This window comes from Paralichthys olivaceus, chromosome 5 (assembly GCF_024713975.1).
Source record: "Paralichthys olivaceus isolate ysfri-2021 chromosome 5, ASM2471397v2, whole genome shotgun sequence".
Classification (NCBI taxonomy): domain Eukaryota; kingdom Metazoa; phylum Chordata; class Actinopteri; order Pleuronectiformes; family Paralichthyidae; genus Paralichthys; species Paralichthys olivaceus.
In genome coordinates, this window is record NC_091097.1 from 7,385,682 (window position 1) to 7,400,957 (window position 15,276).

At 43.5% G+C, this 15,276-nt stretch overlaps 1 protein-coding gene across 1 annotated transcript in view; it reads right to left on the bottom strand.

Moving 5' to 3' along the window:
* The window catches only part of svilc (supervillin c), a 20,449-nt gene extending 5,776 nt beyond the window's left edge, over positions 1-14,673 (bottom strand). Inside the window, exons 1-21 of the mRNA XM_069525254.1 lie at positions 14,536-14,673; positions 11,732-12,154; positions 10,169-10,324; positions 9,852-10,031; positions 9,344-9,378; positions 8,151-8,212; positions 6,951-7,096; positions 5,772-6,000; positions 5,070-5,638; positions 4,762-4,858; positions 3,395-3,442; positions 3,205-3,267; positions 2,442-2,516; positions 2,252-2,354; positions 1,971-2,003; positions 1,693-1,939; positions 1,413-1,579; positions 1,223-1,327; positions 1,005-1,141; positions 368-515; positions 28-173 (exon numbers count right to left, since the gene is read on the bottom strand). Coding sequence (XP_069381355.1) covers positions 28-173; positions 368-515; positions 1,005-1,141; positions 1,223-1,327; positions 1,413-1,579; positions 1,693-1,939; positions 1,971-2,003; positions 2,252-2,354; positions 2,442-2,516; positions 3,205-3,267; positions 3,395-3,442; positions 4,762-4,858; positions 5,070-5,638; positions 5,772-6,000; positions 6,951-7,096; positions 8,151-8,212; positions 9,344-9,378; positions 9,852-10,031; positions 10,169-10,324; positions 11,732-11,997 — 3,012 coding nt within the window. The 5' untranslated portion in view covers positions 11,998-12,154; positions 14,536-14,673. The remainder of the gene's footprint in view (positions 1-27; positions 174-367; positions 516-1,004; positions 1,142-1,222; positions 1,328-1,412; positions 1,580-1,692; positions 1,940-1,970; positions 2,004-2,251; positions 2,355-2,441; positions 2,517-3,204; positions 3,268-3,394; positions 3,443-4,761; positions 4,859-5,069; positions 5,639-5,771; positions 6,001-6,950; positions 7,097-8,150; positions 8,213-9,343; positions 9,379-9,851; positions 10,032-10,168; positions 10,325-11,731; positions 12,155-14,535) is intronic.
* Between the last annotated feature and the right edge of the window lie 603 nt (positions 14,674-15,276).

Sequence of the window (15,276 nt, forward strand, 5' to 3'; positions counted from 1 at the left end):
AGGCAAAAGCAGAAGAGAAACTCAGACCTCAGTGGAGCCCAGCAGGGAGATGGTGGGGATGGAGGCCCAGGCTTGTTCATGAGGCACCAGTCTGTTCTCCACCAGCCTGAACACACAGTTCGATTCCACCACGCCACACTCATATAGCTCGTCCTCCTCTGGTGCACCAGCTCCTGGAGAGAGAAGCAAAGAAGAAACCATGCTGTACTGCCCTTGTGTACTGTCACAGGTTTTCAATCATTGCAGCATTTGCAAAATTTTTCAAGCATTAACAAAATCTGTATGTAAAAATGTGCTTTTGTTCTGATTATGATGATAATCAAACAATCTATTTTCTGGGTGATATCTACAGTTTATTATTTTTAACCTCTGTATTGCAACCGTCCTCCGAGCAGGTCCCAGAATTGTGAAGCCTCGCTGCTGTCAGAGTTCAGCCCCTCCTCCAGGTGGACGACCTGTGATCCCTGACAGCCGAGGTCTCTCTGGCTCTGGATTGATGACGCTAGCTCCATGGCCTGAAAAACAATATAAACTTCTACTATTACTGCAAAACATGCAACCAGTGTGGGACCGGATAGTATCAGAATAGCTAAAACAGTGGTATTAAAAATGAAGATTCCTAACATCTGTGTTTTTTACAATATATACAAGAGAATTTCTGAATCCAGAAATATAATTTTCCCTTGTGTCAGGTGTCCTACGTCTTTATGTATGTATGCATTTATGTATTTTTCTGCATATGCCACTCAAAACATAAAGGAAAAGAAAATGCACTTTGTGGCAAAAAGAGTCATGTGTTTTTATTAACTATGTGGCTTAAATTGTAAAATATTAATACTCTTCAGAGGGTATAGGAAAAAGTTCATGGCACTGAGTTGTGAAGATTTTATGCCATTTTTATACCTTTTCACTAAATGTATGTATATTTTTTAAACCCATTAAACCCTGCAAAATTGTACTTTTATCCAAATATCATGTATAAATATATATTGTCTAATTGGTACCTTGGCTTTCTCCTGCTCATTGGCAAACTCTCCGGTCCACAGCACACAACGTTCCGGAGTGACCAGCAGGAAGCAGTCTCCACTGTTCAGCGACCGCACCGAGGGCTCCACCAGGCGCACCTGGACACGCCACCTACCTGTCACCACAGGCAGCAGTTAATATAAACCCCTGAACACAGGGAGATCATCACACTGAAACAAACCACATCTTTTCTGACCTTTAATGTGAATGAGCATCAGGCTGCTGAAGGGAGGATAAGACTTTGCAGCATCTGAGGAAACGATGGAGTCCTCTGATCTGGACACAGAGGAGTTCTTAGACTCTGTAGAGAGGAGCAAACACAAGGTGAGAGAGCTGAGAGGAAGGAGATGAAAAAGAAACAGAAGTAAACAAAAACCTATTCTCACTCTTCTCTGCTTGGATCCTTTCCTCAGCAGCTGCGTTAACTCTCTCTCCCATGTAGTCCTGGCTGACGTCCTCTCTGGCAGCGAGCGCCCTCAGAGGGTTTCTGGAGCCCTGAGTCCGACGGGATGGACGCACGGACCGTCTGTGCTCTGCTACTGCTGAGGTCAGTCTGTACAAACACACACACACAAAATCAACGTTTCACAGAGACAGTATCTTCGCTATTTTCTAACTTCCACGTGGATGTGAATGGTTCATATGAAAAGTTTAAACCAGGCTCACATGTGAGTGTTGGTCTGGCAGAGGACACCCAGGTCCTGCTCACTCTCTGTGGCAGCAACTTCTCCACACGGTGGGGGGGCGCAGGCAGAGGGAGGCGGCCGGTCGCCTCCATTAAATGCACCAGAGTCATCCACAGGCGTCTCCTCCTTCTGCTCCTGTGGAGAGGCTGAGAGTGGGGATCTCTGCGGAGCTGGAAGGGGACAGATGTGGAAACTTGAGAAGGCTTTAATTATATCAATGAAGCTTTATATGATGGAGTCCACCTGTGTATGTCGTACCTTCAAGCTCTATCACAGGCAGCACTGAGATCTCTGTTATATCAACACACAAGAAAGAGAGAAACAAATATGGTAATAAGAATCAGTGTTGTTGAAATATGGTTCTAAACTTCCTCAGTTAAGTGTCTCTTGAAATAGGAATTCTCGTTTGTGTCGGATTCTGGAGAATTGAGCCCTAACAGGTGTTAAAACACTGAAGTCAGAGACTGAGGGAAGAATTTGAAAATGCAGAGCGTATAAGAGTAAAAAGAAAATGCAGTAAAGCAGAGTGATATCCTCACCTCTCTTGACCATGTGTACAGGCTCCTGCTCTTGACTTTCCTGCTGTGCGTTCGCTTCCTCTGCTTTGTCCACCTGAAGCGGCTCATCCTCCCCTTCCTTCACCTTTCACAGCCACAGGAACACATCAGTTCAGATACAGACGAGCTCTAATGTAGATTAAAACATCACACATACCAAAAATGTTCTCACCTTCTGTCTCCACTGAGGCTGAATCGGGTTCTTGGTGGGAGAGGAGACTTCTTGTGCCTCGAAGGACTGATTTGTCTGAGGATGAAGGAAACAGGAAACAGGTGAGTTCTTTAGTGAATCTGATTTTTTTTAACAAACACATTTTAGTCTTCAGAGAAAATCCCAGCTGATTGGCCGAGAGGTGGGTACCCCTACACAGTTTGTCAGTCCATCACAGGGCCGACATGCAGAGAAAACCACAATTCACACCAACATAGATGAACCTAATGAACCTAACCCCCAATCAACATGTCTTTGGACTGTGGGAGGGAGCTGGAGAAAAACCAAACACAGGGAGGACATTCAAACGTCTCACTGAAAGACTCGGCCAAACCAGGTATCGAACACTTTCCCGCCCATAAAGCAGTGTCTTAAGTTTAACTTGCATTTTTCATTTGAGCAACAAATGCCGATGAGAAACATGCAAGAAAAGAAACATGCTCATTATCTTCTTGATAATCGTAACAAATTCTTCTGTTGTTCCAGAAATTTTTAAAAAATGTTTGGGACATTGTTTGTAAGTAGTGAAGGAGAATGAACCACAAAATGACCACAAACAATTAGGCAGTTCACTGGCAGCACCAGAGTTGACGCCTTAGTGTGAGTAAAAAATCGAATCCACCTGAATCTGTCCGGTGACAAAAAATAAACTTTTCACTGCATCCAAAACACTGCAAACCAAGAAGCAGCGATCAATCAGCCATGCAGCGGCTCACACAGTTACCTGATTGAAACACATGATATATTGGGGCGTAGAGCTAGAATAGACAGAGGCAAACACAGGTTCCTAGGAGAGAGGAGGAATTAGGAGAGAGAGCGGCTAACGCTTTTTAAAAACCAGACTGAAAATCGATGATGTCATGATGGAGATTTAGTCAGGTGAATGCAATTTAAAGGATTATTTAAAGACTTACCCAGCACTGAGGGGTGACACTTTCACAAAGGAGGTTTTCTGTCTCCTCCTACAGAGGGCGATATGAGGGACGACATGAAAACATCATGATAAAATTAAAACAGAAATCAACAAACTAAGTTAAATTAATACACACACACACATGCTTTCTCACATTCTGTCACCAGGATGAAGATGATAAAGTCATGACAGGGTCAACATTTAAACACTAATATAATCTGTAGTCTGTTTACATTCCACTTCAAGCTGTGAGAGGGTCGAACCCATCTCAGCACATAAACACTAAGCAGCCAGGATATATTCCCCCGGTAACTTAAGTCTGATCTCAAGACATTTAGCACATACCAGAACCAGAGTGCTGTTGCTAAGAGATTCTATATCTGGTTACAATGGCATCACAAATACCCAAACCTAACCACAGGCCTTTTTCTCTCTCTAGGCTCAAGGACTGCACCGAACCTGATCACCTCAAACAACACTGACTTTTATTTGTAACGTTTTTGTACTGACTTATGACGTCAACCTTTTTCACAGGAGAACAAAGCACCCAAAACAGTTACTGTTCTTCATCCCTTTTCATCACAGTCGTAAACCTGATCTACATTAGACGGTGACTCTCAAAAAGTCAGCATGATCATAAGAAACACAGAACCAGTTACAAAGTGACAAACATGTTAGAAATGCTGTCTTTATTGCCTCAGCTATTTCTCTTGGAATAAAAATAGAATAGTCTATCCTTTGTGTAAGGTGATATTCAGTTTCCCCTTGAGGAATTAATAAACTATCTCGTATGGTTTTGCATCGTATCGCATCATAACGCATTGTTTCATATCACATCGAGTCATGTTGTGTTGTATCGTGTTGTGTCGTATCGTGTCACTTCATATTGTAATATGAGGTCTGTCGTAGCTTTGGTATGGATCTGTGATGTCGTGATCCTACAATTCTTTGCACAGATAGAATCAAGGGACTTTCAAACATTGTATAATTTACCTAAAGGCTAAAGCATCCCACAGACAGGAGCGCTGCAGCAGGGTAGCACTGCTGATTACATTAGTCCACAGCATGACAACTTTGTGAGAACCCCCTCAAATTCTCGGATTGGAGCTTTGCATGGAAACCATATCTGTTTGCTGTCCCTTTAAACACCCTTCACCACTGGTGAGACAGTGTTTTTCAAAAGGTAGAAATGCTGAACCATGAACTGTATCCCTTACTGCTGACAGTCTGAAACTCAGCGGCTCCAAACTGGAGAGGATTACGGATTATGGAAGGGCAAAGAAACGAAGGCAATTACAAAGCGACTGTGCAGGTTGTTGTTCTGCAGATTCCCACTGACATTACAGAAACAACATATCTGTTTCTCACCTCACTCCTGCTGGTTTTGGTCGTCTCCTGCAGTGTTGAGGTTCCATCCACCAGCGTCACCTGAACATGTCCAACAACTGGGGATCCTTCATTGATTCTTGATGAAGATGAAACATAAACGGTAAAAATATGAGAAAAAACTGTCCTACGGTTCCGTTTTCATTCTAAAACCACAGACAATGTTTGTACTTATCTGATCATTTTTAAAGCCAGACATATTCACTGTTTTCCTCATATTATCATCATCAGAGACCTTTCGTGCCACCAACTCCCCAGTATCAACTGTTCACCTAATAACCGTTACTTACAGGACTTTCCTGGTGATGTCTGAGCTGCATTCCACAGAGGAGGCCAACTGCTCCTGTAGCCTGGTCTGACAGGGCCTCTCCTCCTGAGGAGCGTCCTGCTCTGATGAGGCTCTTGTTGGCGTGCAGGCGATGGTTTCCCTCCTGTTTCGAGCTCTCTGCCTCCAGGGAGTGGCAGTGAGTTTGCCTCCCTCCACACCTGAAGCCTCGCCTCTCTTTCTTCGCGGTGGTGCAACAAGTCCTTGCCTCTCTGCACCCTCCATCCTCCCCTGTATCACTGCTTCTCCACAGCCCCCTCCGTTCTGTTCGTGGCTGCAGGGTGCATCCACCTGAACGCCCTCCATCCCGCTCCACTCAGAGGCTGCAGAGCGGCTCTTCTTCAGGATTCCTCTCAAGCCGGGCTCAGAGTCGTAGCGCTGCAGGCCCTGCTGGCCGGGACTGGGCTCGGCGTCCGGTCTTGGCTGAGAGAGACGAACCTCGCTGGGCTTTAGGTTGACAGACGAGGCCTGCTGTCTGTCGGACAGATGAGGGGACAAACAGAAGGCAGGGAGCTGTACGGGGCCTTTCTGGAGCTGGAGAGAGGTGAGGATGATTATTGAGAATATACAGAGCATTAAAACATAATTTACATGTTATCTAATTAGAAATTGAACATTTTATCTTAAGAATTATTTTGATTCTGTTGACTTGGGTCTTCCTACTTACCAGGCTGACCTCCTCCACGGTGATGGGCTGAGTTCGGTACCGAGCCCCCTTCTGCCTTCTCCTCTCTGGGGGCCCGTCGGGATGACTGGACCCCTTCCTCTCCGGAAGAGAAAGTTTGGTGAAGAGCGCCAGCTTCTCACTCATGCTCAGCCTGCAGCTCTCGTCGACATCTTCCACTACCTCCGCCTGCACAGACTGGGATTCCACTGGAAGAGCTGGTTTGGGGGCGCTGCAGGAAAAAAAAATCAATGATGTAAACAGGCTTGTGTGTCTATATTTTATTCCAACTGTTCAGACCACAGCAGAGTAAAAAAACACTCAAAAGCTGCTGCTGTAGGTAATCAAGAGCAAATTAAATGTATCAGTGCACAACTGCAATTTGTCTCCAACAAATGAACCTTTAACTCCAGTATCAATGACTTGAAAACTGCAGTTTTATTTTATTTTTAAAGATTTACATCCTCAATGGAAATAAATGTCCTCGAAGCTACAGCAGAGGCTCCCAAACTTTTTACTGTGAAACCCCTTAAAAAGAAGGCATGTTTATTTGTGACTCTGTGTGACAACTTTCACCAAAGAATGATATTTACTTTTTTTATTTTAAGCTTATTTTAGCTGAAATTATGAAAAAAAAGAATGTAAATCATCTCATGACGACTCTAAATGTATCTTGTGGCCCCTTGGAGGCATCCGGACCATCCTGAGCCGAGAGAAGAAACAGCACTGCTGTAAATATTCACAAACAGTACAAATGGGTATTCATTTGCAAATGAAAAAAGTTCTGTTCCTTTTACAGGGACAATGTACAATCAAGAGCAATTGTACTAGAGTTAGCAGCTTATTTGAATCCATCGTACCTGGGCATGTGAAAACAGAAAATAATAAATCTTTAGCTAAACATTTAAAAAAGATCAATGTTTGTTGTGGACTGTCATTAAAGATTTTAATGAGAACAAAAATATAAAATAAAGCCAAACTTAGCCTTTCAACACATGAGGGTCATCTTTAAATGGATAAGGTACAACACTGGAGTATTGTCTAAAGTAATGATGTTCAAATATTATATAATTCGCCTTTATATGGATGTGTATGTCCACCGATGATGTTAATATGAAACCAGTGAGATTATAACCTCTTCATCTCAATTACATCTGACCACCACACTTCCAAACAGCCCACCTGATAGCCACCATTTCCTCACAGGTGATTGGCTGAGTGAGGAAGCGATGGTCGTTGCCACGTCGCACCCTGCGTTCTTGGCAGACGCTGCCCGATCGAGGCTTCAGGAGGGCCGGGGCCTCGGGGGCTGCAGATTTCTCCAGTTCCTATACAGCAGTAAGAGGCGACGTTAAATTCAACATGTCATCGCCTCAGGTGGCCCCCGATGCTCGGCTAATAGGGCGGCCTCGATTGACACAAATGACTAATAAAAGAGACCGCAAAAATGGCAGTGAAAACTCCCTCTCCTGATGTCTCCTGTTCTATTTGTATGAACAGACGGGGTGGGGGGGGTGTTGGATGGCCGGTGAATAAAGCAACGAGCTGTAAGGTGGAGAGTCTCTGTACACTTGGATTGAATGCCGGCCCAACAGGTCACAGTGTAACCAGAGCTGCAGCGGCTTCTGTTACCTCCCTGCCTGCCTCCACAGAGCAGCAGGCTAATTATAACACAACCACCGTGGTTGTTTCTAGCAAAACAGTGTCCGGCACATTTTCACCTGATGCTTCAAAACTAAAACTGTGCAAGAGGTGAAATCAGGACTGTAACTGTTGAGAGGGAAACAAATGCAAAGTGTGTTTAATCTTTAATCTTTAATCAAACTGTGCATCTGGGTACAGCACCATGTTTGACCAATCACGTTCCCCCTACGTGATCAAGTTGTCCTCAGCACTGGCTCGCTGTGCGTTTCAGACTGAGGTGAGCAGCTGAGGTGAGTGTTGATGATGGATGAAGCTTTTGCTTCAGCCGTTTAATATATTTGTCAACTGGAATGTTACTCCAAAGTCAACAGTCCCCCATTCAGTAGTTTTTGAGTAATCCTGCTGACAAAGAAATAAACACGCAAATAGACAGGGTGCAAAACATAACTTCCAGTCAGATCTAAATCCAGTGTGACACACCACATGATTGTTATTTCTCATTGGACATATTTGAGCCTGATGCAACATATTAACGGGAATTCCTGGTTTGACGAGTTCATTTCTTCTACAACATCCTGATCCCAGCCTTATTGACATAAGTAAACATTCAGAACGTCTTTTAATTATTCTACTGTCAGTGTAAACAACGGTGAAGTTTGAGATGAGTCATTTTGAGCAGCAGGTGTTTAGACAGTTCAGCAACAGCAACACGGGTCCTGTTTCAGTGCAGAGACTCACTTTAAACAAAGACATCTTGGCGGCCACACTCATTTTGGCTCTGTCGTCTGTTTTCACATCAGCTACGGCAGAAAAAGACATAAATCATCAAGATTAAAATAAATGAACACGTGATGGAAATAAGTAACATGGAAATAAACATTGACTCCCTGAGAAACTGGCAAAGGACAGTTTCTGACACACTCTAAATAAAAAGATTCAATATATGTGTATTTGATATTTACATACAATCTTTATATTCACATCATATTGTCTACTATTGTGAATTTATGTGTATTAATATATGTATAACCATTCTGCAGGGTAACTCTGCGATCCATTTATTTTAAATTAAGATGGTTGTTTCAAATTAAACTACATTTTGCCCTGAAATTCCCACTTTTATACTGCAGACTTTTGTTGAGCATCATGTCTGATCCCTTCATCTCACATCTGGCATCAAAAACGAATATCTCTGACGTGCCCTAACCCTCAACGACCAGGTAAGTAGAAAAAATACCTAACTTTTAACAGTCTTTAACAAGCTTTCAGAAGGAATTCAAATCAAAGTACCACATTTTGAAAGATTCATACTTTTGGAAGTTTGAGCTTAAGTGAATCCTTAATTAATACTGTATTTGTGGAGTAATATCACTCTAAAATTAGTAGTTCATATAGCAATAAAACTTTATTTACATGGACAAAGTGTGTAGTACGTAGCTGTGGTGTCAATTCTCTTCGATCTTTGAAAATTCTTTGCAACTTTTTACGGCAGCGTTCAGACTCAGTAGGGCTCCGCTGCTCACGTGGTCTCTTTGAGACGTAAATCTGTCATCAGTGAGGAGATTAAACATCGAGAACCTAAAAATACAACCTGATTTATTTCACGAGCTGCTACACAAGTTTGTAGAGGCAACTGTGCAAGTTGGATGCAGGTTCCAAATATTTTTGATCTTTAGAAAACATGTGATGAGATTATTAAATATTTTTCCGATGCCCTTATCCTCTGTCAGGCTTTATGTGTCACATATAAAACGAGAGGCAACTTTCTCCACCTGCAGTCTTTCTCATTGTGTTAACATTGTCAGAGGTGACATTAACTATGACCTTGTCCCTCTCTGTGTCACAGTTCACTCGGCCAATGCCCCAGCAAAGCAGCGTCAAGCTGCTTGTCCTCAAACACAAAAACAATCTGTATGAGAAGAAATATTTACCTTTACAGTTCTCCTCTTCCTCTGCATCCACCAGCCTAGAAGGACAAAAGAAACGAGGGATAAGATGAGGTCACCGGCTGAAATATGAACAGGGAGGTGATGCAGACTTCAATCTTCGGCTGCAGTGCGTTCCCTCTTACAATGCACGACTTTGAGCCTCAGCATGCAGCTCCACCAAAGAAAACACAGTGCCATATTTGCATTCTAGGTAAAGCAACACTGTGGATGTCATGAAGGCGGAAAAACAAACCGCCTTTGTGGAAAGGTGCTGCACAAATGAATAGACAGAAAACTAAACCTGTGTTTCCAAAAGAGTAAAAGACTGGAAACTACCATGTAATAAGTTGTGAAGGTTTTTTCAATAACTGGTAAGTCTGCTAATGTGCACACATTAATGTAGTTTTGCTGAGGATACTTGTCACTGCAAACAGGTCACTGCAAAAAGCACCTTTTTTAGGAAGTAACAAACCAGGTGCCTCATCTGCTGCCCACAGCAAACAGCCCCTACCCGCTGCTCTCCTCCATCTCATTGGCTGTGATCGGCTGCGTCCTGAAGCGCTCGCTGGTCTTGCGACCACCACCAGGCCCACCACCAGGGAGGTAGCGGCGGGTGCGTCGTCTGCCCCCCTCAGAGCCCGGGTCTACAGCCAGGTCCAAGGAGGACGTGGCTCGCCCAGCATCGGGGCAGCTGGTGTCCACACAGAAAGAAGAGGAAAGAGGAGGAGTAGGAAGGGGAAGAGGAAGTTGAGATGAGGACAAGCATCGTCTAAGAGGTACACGGTCTGATAGTGACAGTCTGGATCATACACATGCAGGTGACCCTACACTTTCTCGAGCTGCGCTCCGCTCCCCGTCTGCTGCAGGAGGGCACTTCTCAACTGGCCTACCGACACCCGAGTGTGGAGCTGCGGGACATCGTGCCCATCGGGGAAGAGGTCCCCCTCCCCACTCAGCATGCTGGCAGAGTCCTGGGAACCCTGCCTGGAGGGGGCGGGAGTGAGGGGAAGGAGGTGAGGATGCAGGAGTGGAGACCATGGGTTCACTCTCAGAAAAAAATAAAAAGTCGAACCTTTCCATCAAATGTTGCCAAATGCTTCAAGAGAGAAAGGTGATAAGTTAGTACCTTTTTTTTCTGAGAGTGAAGATGTGACCAGTCAACGCACACTCTGAGAAAATACACCCATGTCACCACATATCATGATGGGAAAAGTGATGAGCTGGGACAGGAGCAGCTCTTACGTCTACATGCAAGAGGAGAATCAGGGTGGCTTTACAGCTCCCTGCTGGGACTCACTGATTTAGACCTCTCAGTTTTAATTAGCAACAAAGGCAGCAGAGCAACTGGTAAAGTCAAGGATCTGCTGCTGCTGCTGCTGCTGCTGAGAGGAACCAATCTAGTTTAAAAACTTTATGAATATCACTGAGGACACTAAATGAGATGGATTTACTTTGAAAACTTCGTGTTTCTGCTTTCAAATGAACAAATTGTTTCTTGGAATGTTTAGTAAATACTTGTATGCGAATACATATGATTATACACTATTGCCTTTTCATATTTGTTATAATTGAATCTAGAATCAAGACCTGATTTAAATACAGTTTGACTCAGATCTAAATAAAAAACAACGGAAATTTGGTGAGGAGCATTGACAAACAAAAAAAGTGGAGAATAATGTTTAATGACTAAATAAGAGAAAGATTTCGTCTCAGAACACCTGCTCCCTTCCACATACATCCTCAGGACCAAAGAGCTTATAGAGACTCCATCACTACACTGCAATGTTTCTCAGTAACAACCATAGACTGTATGGTAACAACTCAATTTACAACTGGTGGCAGCAACAAAATATATCTTTTTTATAGACTTAGACAGTTGTGTAGGTTTTACTTATTTTACGAGGCTTAAAGTTGTATTTTCAACTGAAAGAAAATATCATTCGCAATGGGTTAAAGGAGATAACGTTCTATAATAGAACATAAAAATGAGCCCTAGTTGTAGAGTAAATGAGTTTTGCATTATTTCACTGGTTCCTTTTCTAGGGTGGCTGAGATGTCTCACACAAGTGCATTGATGAAAAACATGAATGTAAAAGCCACATAACGGAAACACAACCACAACGGAAGTGTGAGACAATAGATGTTGTATGGGTACAGGTACCAAGAGCATCAAAAAGTAACAAAGCACTGTTACACCTCAAAATGTCAGTTTTTACAGGCATGTCATTTTAAGTGGCGATTGAAACATCCGGATTCACTTGCTTAACTCATACATCCTTAACTGAGTTATGTTGTAGTTTTTGCATTCAGGTTTTGTGCTTGTGTGAGACGTATCGGCCATGAACTTTCACCCACTCAGTGAAGTCAACATTCACTCCAGACACGACTAACCTTCCCAGGTAGCTGGACTCTGCAGGCGTCTCTGTCTCTAATCCATTTGAGACCCCTCGTGTCCTGCCATTAACTCTCGGGCCATCTGAGTTCGATGTCCCTCTCGGGGCTTGGGATCCCGGGTCATGGGTCTCCTTCCCATCCCTCCTCACCCACTTTGAAGGTAGTTCCTCCACGTTACCAAAACGCTCAGCCAGCTCTCGCCTCCTCTCAGCCTTATAGCGAGCGATTCGCTCTGATCTGGGCTCCAAAACTGGGTTCTCCATGGCGTTGATGTCGCTCAGTCTGATTCAGGGATGGAAAGCAGGTGGGTTCTTCTGTCTTTTCCAGTAAAATCCAGATTCCATCAGCTGTAAAGACTCATGGAGTCCACCAATCAGAGGCTGCAAACCAGTCTGCACATCGGTGAGAAGGATGTTTCTCCTTAAAGATGAAAAACCAAACACAAAGATAAATAACAGATGTCCATTTGTCACCATTGCAGAACATGCACATCACCTATCCGCCCTTCAGGGGTTTGCATGTCTTCCTATAAAGGCCCATAACAACACAGATGCCTTCATTATATATTAAACAAATTTTCTCCTTCATTCACATCTCTCTCTCCTCTCTTGCTTGAGTCCATGTAAGATGACCTGTGCCAGGCTGCGATGCCATGCAGGAATCTCCCCTTGCACTGAAACTCAACACCGCAGCACCTCAGCGCAACTCTGGATCCAGGCCTTCAATGCACTGAGTCTGCAGGGTCACTGGACTTTTCCACAACGCAGCATGTAACTTAAGCTGAACAAGTCACTGTTCTCCTGTTCAAATGTTATCTAATGAGCAACATAGCCATTTTGACTGCTGCTTGCCAAGACAGCGCTATCTGTCAAACCCAGAGGCCAAATGACACCAGCTATAGTTTCGTATTTGTTTAAATACACAAATAATGAGGATCGGAATGATGACAAGTTCACAAGGATGACACAGTAAAAAGTCCCTGCTGGCTACATGGTTGCCTGGAGGTGAATAAACACTAACAAAGCCTGAGCCTGTGACCCAGATATAAATAGTACTGATATGGCACAATTTGCACGTAAAGACAGTCGCCAACCATAAGCTCGGTCGGCAAAGGCTTGAGTGGGTATGTGTGCTCACGAATGTGTACAAACATAGATGTGTGTTTGCACATGTGTCTGTGCACTTTCCAAAAAGTGTGGATGTCAGCATTCCTGATGCAGGAAACACAATGGAGCCAGAACAAAGAGACCTGAGCCGTGGACTTAGTGCACCACAGAGATCTGCTGCAGGCCTGAATGGTTAGAGTGGAGGCAGCGATCACGGAGTAAAAGACACAACTTGTGTGTTTATTTTATCGCTTGTGTGTTTTATTTTTAACTGCAACTGTTAGACTGAAAGAGGGAAGAGTGAGCGATCCCTATGAGACAACACTTCGCCACTTCCTGTACCTGTGCTTCAAACTAAAACAAACAGGACTCATCACCCCACAGGCCCAGGCCCACAAAGAGGGCATCGCTCAAGTATCCCAGAGTCTCACTGACGCCACACTCCTTTATGCCTCTGCTTAACAGAACATGAGTAAAAGTTGACAGTGGCCACACTTATGTGAAGAGCAAAGGTCATGTGACTGGCTGGAGGATTTTATATTGGAGGGGAGATTGCCATTGAGGCTCAACAAGGATCATGGGCTTCTAATCCAGAGACACTAGTTGACACTGGCTCGGAAATAAAGCCTGTAGATGAGCAGACAGGGCAGACGCTTGACCTCCTGTCAGATATCTAATCTCAAACTTCAACAATGCTCTTTTATTTAAAGATGAATGTGAATATATTAACCATTGATTGCTGACCTGAGGAAGTAAATGAACTCTCTAGCAGCACTATCATGGCACAATTTCAAACCTGTATCAGGAATTATAGGCTTGATTGTTTGAGTTCACTCAAAGTGCCAAGATGTTAGATGTTATGCAACATGAGGACCTCATTTCTCAGTGGCATTGCAGTAAACCAGATTAAATTGTTGGCCTAGAATAAGCCTCTGACCAATTACACCTGTCCTGACTGACTGCAACTAGAGTCAGTGTTAAGCCTTGATCTGTACATTAGAGGGATGAGGCTGGAAGAGCAGCTTCCCCCCTCATGCAATCACCATTATCCACTCATCAGCTTCCAGTGGGATGAAGCACATCAACATCAACAGGTGGTCTGACGGAACATTTACCTCAAATTGTCAAAAACAGCAAACTCATATTATACATTCTTGGAATATAAAATGGCACACCCTTTTCAAGGTACAGACGCGTAACCACCGTTGTTTTCATAACAAAGGACATTTTGGGGCTATAAAACTTACTTCATCAGGATTCAGTTCGACTTATTTATAGTTATTTATGGTGAGTGGAAATATAAAGACTTAACTCAGTGGATAAAAGTCGCAATTAGATGGACAAAAGTAAAGTTGATGCAGTTGCATTCACGCGTAATTCGTGCGTAAAACGTGTTCAAGTTGACATAATTTGTCAAAAAGTGTCTCCCTTAAAATATTTTTAGACACTTCATGAAACCTTTGACTCTAAAGCTGAAAAAGTGAGTGACCACGAATACCACGAGTCTATATCCGATGCACAGTCTGAAGTTCAGCAGCTCAGACCTCAACAACCACCGAGAGACGATTGACAGGAATAAGCGACTGTGTGGTAACATATGCATAACCCGGGTTTAGCGGAAACATGTCGGAATCTGTAGGGATTTCGTTATCAAATTAATGAACACCGAAAGAAAGAATTAATGCGCATACTTACGGTTGCGGTGCTACTGCCCTTCCTCAGCCCGGCGGTCCCTCCCCACTGGCCCCCGCACCACGGACTGTATCTCCAAATGTAGCCACAGTGGCAGCTGTGGAGGGCTCTCCGTATTAAGGGGGGAGAGTATAAATAGATGGATGAACGAGGACGCCCCTTCCACTGTCCAGGAAGCAACCAAGAGACGCTGCTCCCGTAGAGCTGTGGTCTCATGCACAGAGGATCGACTTTAGCACATAATCAAGTAGCAGTTGCTGCAAGTTTGCATATATGATGTCATATGGCATGTTTCCTGTGCCTTCACTGATGATGCTGACACTCAGCAGAGTCCAGACATCCTCCAAGGCCCAACAGTCCCCTCACATCCAATCAAGCTGCACCAAATTTCACATACTTATAGATATCAGTTCCCTAATTGTGCCTGTTTATATATCAAGGTCCATGAAAATTGGTAAAAATGTCAAACACCATATCTCAAGTGAAAAAGTTGGGAAAAAAGTCCTGGTCCTTTTTGCCCCCAAAATCTTTAGTCCACTCTGAATTCTCACCATTCTATCTTGAAATCATTCAGTGATACCTGATGTTTAATTTGAATCTACTTTATATTTAATGAATGCTTTATTAAGGTCAGTGTACCGTTTTTTGTCTGAAGAGTGTTGCTTATTCTTCTTCTATTGTTTAATTGTGTTGCATTTATTAAAGTATCCATGAAATTTGGGGTCTTCAACTAAACAAAGATCA